The 13,908-nt window shown below is 33.8% G+C and overlaps 1 protein-coding gene across 8 annotated transcripts in view; it reads right to left on the reverse strand.

The window, feature by feature from the left end:
- NFXL1 (nuclear transcription factor, X-box binding like 1) overlaps positions 1-13,908 on the reverse strand; it is a 70,915-nt gene that overhangs the window by 38,756 nt on the left and 18,251 nt on the right. For all 8 annotated transcript variants that reach the window (XM_026508843.4, XM_026508841.4, XM_026508839.4 and 5 more), the window contains exons 5-12: positions 11,863-11,996; positions 8,628-8,806; positions 8,232-8,393; positions 8,025-8,125; positions 7,298-7,412; positions 6,228-6,352; positions 5,433-5,555; positions 1,828-1,918 (exon numbers count right to left, since the gene is read on the reverse strand). In XM_026508843.4, coding sequence (XP_026364628.3) covers positions 1,828-1,918; positions 5,433-5,555; positions 6,228-6,352; positions 7,298-7,412; positions 8,025-8,125; positions 8,232-8,393; positions 8,628-8,806; positions 11,863-11,996 — 1,030 coding nt within the window. The remainder of the gene's footprint in view (positions 1-1,827; positions 1,919-5,432; positions 5,556-6,227; positions 6,353-7,297; positions 7,413-8,024; positions 8,126-8,231; positions 8,394-8,627; positions 8,807-11,862; positions 11,997-13,908) is intronic.

The raw sequence follows: 13,908 nt of genomic DNA on the forward strand, positions 1-13,908 counted from the left end.
ACTTCTTTTGGGATTCCTCTCAGATATCATCTTTCTAGAGTGCTCTCCTGATCACACTAGAGTTTCTCTCTGTAATTGTCACTACCTAATATTTCATATTAATTTGATTACTTATTTATATTCTAACTGAGGGGAAGTAAAAAAATAAGTTCCATAAGAGCAGGCACTTTGTCAATACTGTTTATATATTCCCAGTGCCTGGTACTTAGCAAACACTCAAAAATACTTTTTTAATGGAATTAATGACTAAATTTAGAGTGTTAATAAAATCTAATGAATTAATGATGTAATAGGACTTTAAAAAAATAAAATTCTTTCACAATTTAAAGACACCAACAAATCAGAGAACACTCACAGGAAAAAGTCTACAGGGTCAATTCAAACTGCCACTTTTCCTAACAGGCAGGTAATGTGATAGGATGGAAAGATCATTAAAGTTTGAGTTCACATCTGACCCTGCAACTAGTTCTATGACATTTGGCCAATAGTCTCTTTGACTGTTTCCTTACTGTACAAAATAACAGTAGCACAATATACTTTTTGAACTTTTGAGAGGATTAAGAGAGGTATCTAGCATCCACCTAACCCCAAAGGAAGATAACAAAAACAATATAGTCTGTCCCAGGTCATAAAGCTACTAAGTTCCAGAATCCAGACTTCAATCAGGACCTCTTACCCTAAAATCCATGCCCTTCCCACTGCCCTATACAATCAGTATTCCTTTTCACATCAACCTACTCCAAATGGGTAAAGTTAACTCGGTTTTCTTTTCTTTTTTTTTTTTTTAAGACTTTTAAAAAAATTTTTTTATTTATTTGAGACACAGAGGGTGTGCAAAAGAGAGGGAGCATGGGCAGGGGAAGGGCAGAGGGAAAAGCAGGGTCCCTGCTGAGCAGGGAGCTGAGGACACAGAAGGTTCCCTCCTAGGACCCTGAGATCATGACCTGAGCTGAAGGTAGACACTTAACCAACTGAGCCACCCAGGCACCCTGTTAACTCAGTTTTCAATGTCTAATAACTCACCAACCCTGAGACCTTTTCAGGAGGTCTAAAAGGTCTCACATGCATAGAGTAGTTTTCCAGATGCCATGGGTCAAGTGGTATAATAACAAATTGAATGCAGAAGCACACATGTGAATTTTGCCTATCCTCCATTAAGCTAGACATTAAAGACATTTGCAGAAATGTAAAACAATATCATTCTTCTCACTGCATTTACTCAGAAAATAGTTACCTTTCACCAAAAAAAAGTTACCATATTAAGATGTAATGGGTTTATTATTGCTATTTTTAAATAAAACCATAAACATTGTTACATTGTATTTTAAATACAATAAGTACCAATAGATAAAACCAACATTAACAAAAGGTCTTTGAGTACAAAAAAGGATGTAAAAGGATCCTGAGACCAAAAAGACTGAGAACCACTGGCTTAGGATACATCCAATCCCTTACTAAAGTCCATTTAAATGTCTAAAATTCAAAATAACACTGAAAAACCTAAGAACTTATTACTTAATGGAAAAACTGTATGGAGGAGGTTGAGAAGAAGTAAGGAAATAACATGGCGTTATAGAAAGAACAAAAACTTTTATATTCAGAAGGCCTGGGTTCAAATCTTAGCTATACTGCTTTACTAGATATTTCTAGGAGTAAGTCACTGAAGTATCTTTAGCTTCAATCTCCTTGTCCATAAAATGGGGATACTGGTGACTGCCCTATCTTCTCAAGGTTATTAAGAGGTAAGATAATGAATGTAAAAACTCTTTATCAACTATAAAGCACTGTAAATACAAACATTAAATTACAGCTATTGTTAAATTTTACCTCTGTGGCAGACAGATGGACATTTATGGTTTCTACATCCTAAAGTCCGTCCACAGTTTTGATCACAAGGTGGACAGTTTCCAGGGCAACACTGAAGGGAAAGCAATATATAAAGAACAGGTCATTTGAAAACCACACATAATATGAATGTCATTACTAGTTATTCTCAGAACTCACGAAAAGCAAAAGATACTTCTTTTCACCATAAGAATAAAAGTATTCAAGAGGATCAACATTATTCTAAGTAGACTGTATATATTAAGAACTTATATATTTAACTAGACCATGACCTAATTTAATGAAATCAAGCTAAATTTCCTTGCCCTTTAATTATTCTGTGACTTAGAACAGTCCCATTAAAAAATTTCATTCCTACTTATCTATGCAGAGATTGCCAATATTAACCAAAGGAATGGATCTGGTCAAATCCTATTGTCAATTCAGGCAAACAATTAAGTCTATTTTTTTTAATTTAATGAAAATAAATCAATGTATGGTTCAATGTATAGATTAGTTTGGCAGTTATTTTCAAACCATGGCATCAAAGACTAACTAAAGGAGAGAAACAGAGAAAGGCTAATTGCTTCTAACTTTATTTTCTCACCAGGAAAATAAAGAATCCAATCCATTTGTGCAGACCTCCCCCAATTTCATTCATGAACACAAAGCAACTGCTTAAAGCCCATCTTGCCATCCTAACTCCTTCCTTGACCTCTCATATATCCAAACTTTGGGAAAAAATACAGACTACAACGGTCTTAAAGAAACTTCAGGTTGTAACCTACTTAAGAACAAGTTTCAGTGTATAAAAATAGCTCAAAACAGAATATACACTATTGAAAAGCAACTAAAAGTCAAAATAATTCACTCAATTAGAAAAAGTTTACCAAGTAATACTACGTGCCTATCACTCTGCCAGTAACACTGGGAGAAAAGAAAATTATGTGGTCCATGACTTGAATAAGCCTTTCAACATATTTCTGGTTTTGACCATGATGGGAGTAATAATGATCAGATTTACTCTCCTGTTTTAAACAACCAGAATATCAGACAAAATATATGAAGCAACAGTTTTTCGACATTAGACAATTAGGCAGCACAGGACAACAATCTCTAAAAGAAGAGAAACAAACAAGGTGAGTTCTATGATAGCTTGTGCTTAGATCTGGAGGTTTCCAGGCTACAACACAAGGAAGAAGATCACAAGCAGAGTCTGGTGGTCTTACCAAGCTGAGGAGACAAAATTCATAGATCAGAGAAGTCAGTGTGGCCTGAATTTGTGGAGAAGTGGTAGGAGTACAGAGAAAGTTCTGGAGAACTCAAGAAAGGACCCATTAAGTCTTTGGCTGAGCACTGGTCTTTTCATGTATAATAGGAAACTACTCCCATCTGAGAAAGAACCACTGGAAGGAGAAGGCACAACCATTTCCAGAAATTATTCAAGGCTAGGCATAGTTTGTGCTCCCATGGACAGAGTGGAAGAGCCTCCTAATACACAGGCATCAAGTAGAGCACTTAGAAGAATTACTGCCTCAGTAATGACACCAAATGAGCACTAGATAAAAGGGTGGCCTTATCCCGCCTAAAACAAACAAAAAATCAAGCCTCAGAAGAAGCAAATGATTTCTAAATAACTTGACTTCAACCCAGAATGTAGCTTAAAAATATTTAAAGAAATACCAAACAAAACAAATCCCCAGCATCCAAAATGTAAAGTTGACAATGTCTGGAAACTAATAAAAAATTATCAATCGGGAAAATATCACCCAAAAGAAGAAAAATCAATCAATAGAAATAATAGAAATAGACCCAAAAATGATAGATGACAGCATCAGTAGGCGAAGACACTAAAATAGGCATTATAAAAGTATAGCCCATCCACATATTCAAGAAGATAGATGAAAGCATGAGCTGCTAAGGACAGACATGGGAGATGTACAAAAGACCCAACTCCAATTCTCAGAGATAAAAAAGTACTATGTCTGAGATGAAAAAACACAGGAAGGGATTAACATCAAATTAGACAATGTAGAAGAAAATTACTGAAGACAAAGCTATATAGGCTAAAATAAAATACAGAAAATAAAAGGACTAAATAATAAATGGAGCATCAGCAAACTGTGAGACTTTAAGCAACTAACATACACATCGCTGCAGTCTCAGAAGGTGATGCATGGGGGAAAAATATTTGAAGAAACAAAGAATGAAAACTTCACAACTGTGATGAAAACTATAAACAAATTCAGAGAAGCTCAACAAAAACTAAGCTAAAGAAACAAGAAGAAAGCTATACACAGGAACGCCACAAATAAACTGCTGAAAATCAACAGTATAGGGAAAAATCTCTAAAAATAGCAAAGAAAAAAGAGACATTACATACAGTAGAGAAGAACAAAGACAGCCATCCCAGCACACACTTTGTTGGAAAAAAAAATGCAAGCTAAAAGATAATGGAGCAACATCTTTAAAGTATGGGGGAAATGTTGTCAAACTAGAATTCTACTATAGAAATATTTTTCACAATGGCTGAAGATAGTTCATAAAAGTTGAAAGACGTCATGACCAGCATTACAAAAAATATTAAAAGAAGTTCTTCCAACAAAAAGAAAATGAAAACAGAAACACAAATCTATGTAAAAGGATGAAAAGCACCAAAAATAGTGAATTTGATGATAAATATATAAGACTATTTTTCTTATTTTTTTAAACTCTTTAAAAGATATATCTATTTAAAGCAAAAATAGAAACAATGTATTTGGGGTTTATAAAATACATGGATATAAAATGTGTGAGAATCCAATAAAGGGGTTAGAATGAATCATTGAAAAACAATATTTGATCAAATAGAAAACACAAGAGGGAAAAAGAACAAACAACAGATGGGCAAACAGAAAATAAATAGCAAAATGACAGATTTAAATCCTACCATATTAAAGATCACATTCAATGTAAATGATCTACACCCAAATTAAATGACAAAGATCGTCAACATTTAAAGTGGAAGATAATATAAAATAATATCTAAATGTGGTCTATAAGAAATCCACTTTAAATATAAGTTAAAAGTAAAAGAATAGAAAAAGATATCTGTATTAACATTAAAACAGTTAGTATCACTATATTTCAATAGATTTAAGAACAAGGAAATCTTACCAAAAGTAGAGGGATAATTCATAATGATAAATGGAACTTAAAAAAACTACAAGTCTACTGACTTAATAAAATACTCCAGTCCATCTTACATGGAACCAAGTGTCTATAAATAAGATTTAAACACTAGAAGTTAAGCCTCTATCACCAAATGAACTATCGCTCTAACACTACTGTGATGTTTTAAAATCCAGGGAAAAGAAACAGTCCAAGAACCAAGTTAAAAGGTTTATGCCCAGGACCAAAAAGAGACCCTGTCATTTAAAAACCCTGGTAAGATTTCCCACAAATATAAACAATTAAGATTAATCGAGAATATTTATTAGTATTTCATACGGAAAGCAAAAAACATGCTTGAACACCTGAAGAACAAATCATGATGGCACTTATCATAGGCTCAAAAATACAAATTCAAGACAATTTTTAAATCAGTTTCCCAGGCTTACTACACATACCTTTCTCCTACACTGATGCTTCTGACAGTCCCGCATCTTAACACACTTAGTCTCGCACAGATAAGGCTTGTGACATGGCATTCGTTTCGTATGCTTTCCACAACGACAATGCTTTTCCACTTCCTGGAAGAATCAAATAAGTGCCTTATTTAAACTAACTTTTGTTGACATGGTTCCCCCCCCCCACGCTGCAATCTCTATAATTAGTAAAGAATAAAGAAGGAAAGTTTTAAAAGTCTTTCGTATAAAGGACTTTACCAAAAATAAAGCTGAATTTCCTAAGACGTTTGTATCTTACTTTGTTCCAAAAAGACTTCATAGAATTTCATTATTAAACTTAGTAAAAATTAGATATTAAATAGTAAAACAATAGCACGCATTAAAATAACATCTAGTTACACCATACCATCTGCACATCTTGCTTCAGTAAAAGAATTAGATTATTTAGTAGTATGGTCAAAACCAAAATGATATATATAATTTTAACAGCTCATTTCTTTCCATCATCACTAGGCCAACTTATCATTGCTTTGAATATCTTCTGAAAACAGATACCCCATGCTAGATTATAAAAATGACAATGTTTAAACTTTTACCAAGAAACTCAAACAAAGGTTAATTTTTAGACTTGATTGTTGGCGCACACTCCTGCTTCTCTACCATAAATATTAGGCCACTAAGCTCATACAGATCATCACACAGATGTTTATGAAACTAATGGAAAACAATTATAGCATAATCCCATTTGATATACTCGGATAGGTGATTCTTTAATTATTACAGGAGATGACTAACTTGTCTGCATGTTTCACAAGGACCTCGGTGACAACGCTGTGAACATCTATGGATTCCACATTCAAGTACTTTGTCACAACTATCTCCACAAGTTGGTACGTCTTCTGTACACGGCAAAGAAAACTCTAAAAGCAGACAAAAGTCAAAGGTCATAAGATACATTATTATAAAGCACTAACAACATGCCACGTTCTTTTGGCTCCCTAAAGAATGATAGCCCTTTCAGACTATGAATTTATGCATCTACATAATTATTGGAAAGAGTTAAATTTAATGAAAATAATCCCTAATAAAAAAGTTTATGTTTTTTAAAAAGAATTTGACACATAACAAGTTACCATCCTCAAGACACGTGTTTATGAGCTAACTACTTCCGAAATACTTATCTAAATAAAAAAGACCATATAAACCTCTATGAAGAATTCTACAATAAACAGAATTATAAAAAAAAAATTTGCTCTTAACAACCTCACGGGATTAGAAGAAAAAAAAGATGTAGACTTGAGAACATTATGAAACTGACCTTTAACCTACACATATTAGGACAAGTGTTGGCAATAATCTTATAAATATGTGTGCTGGTATTGGGGCAGAGTTAAAGAAGTACACTCAAATGGCAATGTTCTGTGCCTTACCTCAAAGCAGCCAAATCAAATTCACCCATAACCTAATACACAGTACAATAATGATGACAGTCTATGATTATGAGGTTTCCTTTATTGCCAGACACTACACCAAATACTTTATGCACATTTTATCATTTAATTCTCACTCATTCCATTCACTTTATCTTATAAAGAAAATATTATTACTGCATTTAACTTGAGAAAACTACAGTTCATGAAGGTGGAATCTGAACCAGGATATGCCTGACTCTAAATTCTGAGTTCTTAACCCACTATGCTATGTTGTCCTTTCACCAAATGCAAAAAAGAAATCTAGTATTAAATTCGTATTTTTACTGAAATTACATTATGAACTCCCACAGAAATCTAATTTAATTAGGAACATACTCTAAGTGAACATGAGAAATAATCATATTCCATTAAAGGTTTAAAAAAAAGTCTTACTTGACTTCTGACATGGACAGAACCTCTTCCCAGATCGAGGACATTCTCCACAAGGACCAACATGGCAAACCTGCTCACATGTATGATTACCACATGGCAGTGTTTTTCCACACACCTAAAATGCAATAAGCACATAAGACTTATATGTTAACGAAAAGACTTTGTGCATGACCTAATCCATTTTTCAATCACAAGCAACTTCTTTATGTTCTTCATATTATGTTTTATATCCTATATAGGTATCGCATACATATACATAAACATATACGTATGCATACAAACATACACACATACATTTCCTATGTACCAAAGAGTATATTTTTAAAATACAGGGGGGGAAAGCTTCATATGGCCATCTACCAAAGATTTCCAAATGATACTAAAACCATGTCAATTTAGGACAATCTACAAAATCCTACTTCCTCAACTGAATTAACTCAAGAAGAAGGGAGTGGTGTTAGTTGAAGAAAAGGGAAAGACAAGGAAGGAGAGACAGCGAGAAGCAGAGTACATATGTACTGAATCCAAAATACAACAAACAGCTATTTATTTGGAAAGAAAAAATTTCCTCCAATAATTAAAATTACACTAAATTGGAAAACAGTTTCCTAAAACATGAATAGAATTCATTTGATTTGCTCTTCTTCTTTTATCCAGCTAAACCTAATTAGCATTTTGAGTTGTTTATGTTTTCTGTACTCTTTCATACCCACGCATATACACTCACTTGATCACAGTGCCACCGTGGACTTGCACAGCTTCTTTCAGCTACTTGTTTCCCACAGACACACTTTTGTCTACTAACTCTTGGACAGGGCGGACAATTGCCTAAAATCGCAATGATAAATTAGCACAGAAACATTACAAACCCAGTAAAGACTGCTTTGATTTTTACTTGGAAAGTCAGAACACCTAACAGGTATGGCGTTTTTACCTGCATGACAAGGATTTTCACATTTATGTTGTCCACAAAGCAACTTCCGCCCACATGGCTGCTGACAGGACCATTCCTTAGCACTGCACCTACGAGGTATCGGTTTTGCTTTTCTACAGTAACAAGTAGTTGTGACCATCTTTGGACAAGGAGGGCAGGGACCTAGAACCCAATGAAAGGGGGAAAAAAAAATCACGAATCAAAATTTAAAACGTTCAATTCCTACGCCTTTCAGTAATTTGGAAAGCTTTCTTTACTGATACTTTGAAAGACATTCCCTTCTAATATTTTCTTATGTAAACTTAAGTTCTGAATTAAACTTTCACAATTTTTTTTCCTGCCTCAACATAAGAAGTAACCACCCACAAATAATTAGAAATGTAATATTTAACTCACCTGGATGACAGAGGAGTAAACACTTATGGCCACAAGGAGGTTTAAATTCTCTCTCACATACTTGGCCGCATGAATGAGGCACAAGCCATGGATCTAAAGGTGGATCTTCTACTTTTCCACAATAGCAATAGTACCTACTAGGTGTGTCAGATCGTTTGTATTCAAACCTACATTTTGGACTACAAAAAAGAATGAAATTACTGAAATTAATTTCATTTTTAAAAGTGACATGAGAAACAGGAATATAAACATACTTAGAAGGAGAGTATACTCAATTAATTTTATATTAATGCACCCTCTGCTCCATCTTTATACTAGTAAGAAATAAGATTTTACAAAAATCAATTTCAACCATTTAGAACAGCTCTGTCCAATATAATTTGAAATGTTGGAACCTACCATGTTCAAATCAGTAGCCACTAGCCACATATGACCAGTGAGCACTTAAAATGTGGCTAATATATACAACTGAGAAAGAAACAGAATTTATTATAATTTTTCAAAATTTAAATAACCACATGTGGCTAGTTGCTACTGTATTAAACATAGTTAGAATGAAGCTACAAAAAGAAAGCAACATTAGCTTTCTACTAAGCAGATGAACTTTATTCTTGAGGTAATCATTCCAATTTTTATAAAGCTCAGTGTTTTAAAAGTTTGGTTGGGAGACCTGCAAATAAGTAAAATATATTAGCAGCAGCAAACAGAAGAGAAAAACCAGGTTATAGGTAGGCAATACAGTAGCAAGAAACATGCCTACAATTTAGAATTGAGGGGAAATAAAGAATTTCTCAACATCTAATACAAAATAGATACATAACAAATGTGCTTAAATCAAAGGAAAGTTCAAATATTGTTTCATTTTCTCTGCTAGAGCAGAAAGATTTTTACCTACCACAATTAAAATAAAGCAGTGTTAACCTTCAGCCCTATTAAATTCACTTGTGGATCACAGATTGTGTCATTCTAAAAAGATGTTCTAACCCTTACTATTCCCAAATGAGTATAGATAGTATACTATACTGGAAAAAGTCTCATGTCATCACTTTCTTTTGTATCATTTATATTTTCATTGTCCTGTGACCATGTTCTTTTTTTTTTTTTTAAGATTTTATTTATTTATTTGAGAGAGAGAGAGAGAGTGAGAGAGAGCATGAGTGGGCTGAGGGGCAGAGGGAGAAGCAGAGTCCCTGCTGAGCAGGGAGTCTGATGTGGGACTCAATCCCGGGACTCTGGGATCATGACCTGAGATGAAGGCAGATGCTTAACTGACTGAGCCACCCAGGTGCCCCTGAGACCATGTTCTGTTTCCAAATAAATGCCACATAAAAATTCAGAATAACCAAAGATATTTATTTTTGTAATCAAAAATCAAAAACAAAATACCATGTTTCATCTAGAATAACTAACTAAAATTATTTGGTTGGAAGAATTATAAGGGGAAAACGTCTATATTCCTCTAAGCTAATGTGGAGGGGGATGTGTACTTTAAATAAGCCTAGATATGGATGGCTAAAAAGCAGCTCACAACACCCTAATACTGCCCATCAACAGAGAGGCTAAATTGTTCTAGGAGATTGGGAGAGGTAACGGCATTATGTGCAAATGCATGTGTTTTATTTAAAATAATGGCATGCGATAATGAAATGTAATTATGTCAATGTCTTAAATACAAGCAAGCAACATCTTAGTAGAAACATTTAAACATTTTAAATGTTTGAATTCCACAAAACAACAAATTTAGAACTACTAATATTTGTATCAAGTTCTAGCTCCACCTTGGTGAGGATTAAACAAATCTAGAATAGTCATTGATTTTCTTTAAAAATATGAAATATAGAATGCAAAGGTTACTACTACACAGCTGATTGAATTTTTTGTTCCTCAGAAGTTCATTCCCCTTTTAACTGGTACTTCCCAGCACTGTGGCAAAATGACCACTTAAAATAGAATGAGTTGAGCAAGGGTAATAAACAGTATGCATAAGGCTTAGACCTCTAAAATGAAGTCTGAATATCTAGTTTAATTTTGTACCTATTGAACACTGAAATCCACAAATATGTAGTAGCAAAACACATACAGACTCTGAAATTTTAAACTGTTTCAGAGAAGCTAATATTCAATGCGAACAAAACAAATATCTCTAAAAATAGTATTATAAGAGACAACTCAAAAGAATAGAAAAGGCACCGAATTTAGAAGTCAGAAATCCTAGGTTTCAAATCCTGGCTTCACCACTTAAGAGAAACCTGAATATATCGTTTTGCTTCATCAATTTCAATATCCCATTAACATGGGAATAAAAACCCTCACAGAATGCTGAGAATTATTTTTCAAAGTAACTAGTGTGTCTAAAATGTTTTGGAAAAACTACACTACCACAGGGGCACCTCAGTGGCTGTCAGTTCATCGTGGAGCCTACTTTAAAAAAAACCACTACACCACCACAATTTTACAAATGTATCAGTATTCGTGGTAATAAGGGGAGGTCTGATACGGATCCAGGTTTTCCAGGGTCTGAATCTTATACAATTTAGGGGCCTCTGTTAAGAATATAAAATTAGCTACAAAAGTGAATATTTATATGAACACAGAAGCCCTGAAGTTTATGCTTCATTATCCTGATGGTAAATCTACCCCCGGAACTGCCAGTATGGATAAATTTTTTATTATCTTTATTTAGCAGAGATATAAATTTTCCACTCCCCAACTCTTTCTAGAAATATAACAGAAGTTCACAATCAAATATTCATCATTGATAAGCCATACTAATGAAATAAAACTGGTAAGATTGGATAATATACACCTGCAGTTTGAGAGATTACAAAGATAAAATCAGCAAGCCTATGATCAAAATACATTAGATGGCCATCTTGTACCATGTGATACTAACTAATGTATACTAACAGTAACTCCAGAAGAGAAGTACCAGAATTAAGAAGGATTCTAGTCCTACAGAATTTGAAAGAAATGGAAGTTCTTTAAAAAAGATAATTAAGGAGACGTTTCGCAGAAGAAAAAGTAAAGTCTGAATGATTTATTGGTTTTTGAAAGGAACAAGTAGTTACACAAATTGGAAAAAAAAATAGAAGCCATTATCAAAGTACTATAACTCCACAAACCAAACTAACGAAGGCCCAACATGGACTCTGAAACTGCCAATAAGGCAACTTATGACCTACAATTTTCATTTATTTTACAACTTACTATTCCAACTAAATTAGCAGAAAGTTACCATGGCCAAGGATAATCTCTCTTTCCAAAATCGTCATCCGTCAAAGGAGAAGATACCAGAAACTGGCTATCTTTAGCCCACTTCTGGATACAGGGCATGTGAAATATACAGAAACATCCTGAACAGCTCCAAACCTAAGACAAAGATAACAGAAATTAAAATGTTGCAATGATTTTCTTTGATAATTCCACAATACTTTAAAGTGAGCATCACACTAAACTACTTTGAAGAGCTAAGGACTAAAGAAAAAAAATTTTCCTTCCAGTCTAATAGAAGAAATGTTCTTCATAAAAATTTATTTAAGTGTAGAACATTTGAAATAAAAACATTAATTACCCAGAGTCATTTAGCTAGAAATAACTAACTACTAACATTCTGAATGATCTCCAATTGTTTTGGTATACATTTCATACTTTTTTAAAAATAAGGTCATGCTGTACTAATTGATACATAACTTTATAGTCTTTTAACATACTATAAGCACTTACCATTATTATATAAGTTCATACATGATATTTATAGCTGCATATCACGTAGATTTACATATCATCATTTATTTAACCAATTTCTTACTGGACATTTAGGTTATTTCCAATTATAAATAATGCTACAGAGAAATCCTGAAACATATTATGTACATATATCTTTACATACTCCTTTTGTTACATAAAATCTATTAGTCTGGCACTTAATGTTAAATTCTAAAAATTTAACGAGCAAAAAACTTAAGAATATATATATTTTTAAACTTAAGGAATAATAGTAAATTAATTTTTAAAACCTGCGAACACTTCAATGACAAAAATCAGTTCTTTCATTATAACATTTTGCAACTGTCCAATAAAATCACACATGTAGCACAATGCATAAGCTGGCAAAAGCATTAAAAAAAAAAAAAGCATAAAAAAAAGTTTGGGTTACCCCCAAAGCAGTGCCTGAGAAAAGAACTGGGATGCAACAATGAGGGCATAAGGTAGACAAGAAGAAATGCCAATAAATGGTGCATTGTTGAGCTGATTCTTGCTAAGGGCCAAAGTTCGGTCCTGTTATGGACCCTCTGAAGAACCATGTAAAACACATCTCAAACCACCCCAGCCCCAACCCCTACCGGACAGAAGGCTGGGATACTCATCCGCCAATTAATTCCATGTGGAAGAAAGTTGCCCTAACAGGCGTTAACTCCCCTGTGCTTCTGCACAATGCCTGCATACTAGCTGAGTCAGTTCGCAAGGAGAAAGCATTAAGGTTTAAAAAAAATAAAGCTACACATACACCAAGTGTTTAAGGTGGGACTATAACCACATGCAGAGAGACTATTCACCCACCAGAGCGGAAATCACAGTAAGCCAACCAGATGTGACTCTAGACACCAAAGGCACATGCATCCACATCTATCCTATCCAATGCATGTTAAATTTCTGATTCACTCTACACAACCAACTCAAATCATCAGGCCTGGTTTTGTCTAGGCAATGCTGCTATAATAGCAGATTAATCTGAGTCTAAATGTTGAGTCCACCATATTCAGTCACTGATTCCCCTTAATTGCTTCTTTAATGCCCTTTTAAATTTACATATGGATAACTTCACCATTAGACCATAGCACCTCCAAGTACATGAGTTATATCTGAATCCATCTCTCCCCAACGATCCTAGCCATTTTCCAGTGTCTTCAACACAAGAAACACAAGAGAAGCTCACTAATAAACTGTTAAGTGTCACGGCTGGGTTCTACTTCTTTCAAGGCAGGGACCGTATCTCCCTTTTTTAAAACCTGCCGAAAGTTGTGAAATATAGTGCAATTTAATATTTCAGTATTTGTAGGAATCTCTAAAGTGTAGATGCTATGCTTTATCAAATTGACATATGCATTAAAATTGAAGATATTTGCTTCACATATATTAACAGTGCTAAAAATATTGGATGCTCATTTAGAGGTAATTTCTTCAAATTACAGATTTACAAAATGAAGATCAATTCATAAATAAAATTCTCAAATGAAGCATTTTTGAACAAAAATAAACAAAAAGATAATAAGTGGTTAAA

Source organism: Ursus arctos, unplaced genomic scaffold (assembly GCF_023065955.2).
Source record: "Ursus arctos isolate Adak ecotype North America unplaced genomic scaffold, UrsArc2.0 scaffold_9, whole genome shotgun sequence".
NCBI lineage: Eukaryota > Metazoa > Chordata > Mammalia > Carnivora > Ursidae > Ursus > Ursus arctos.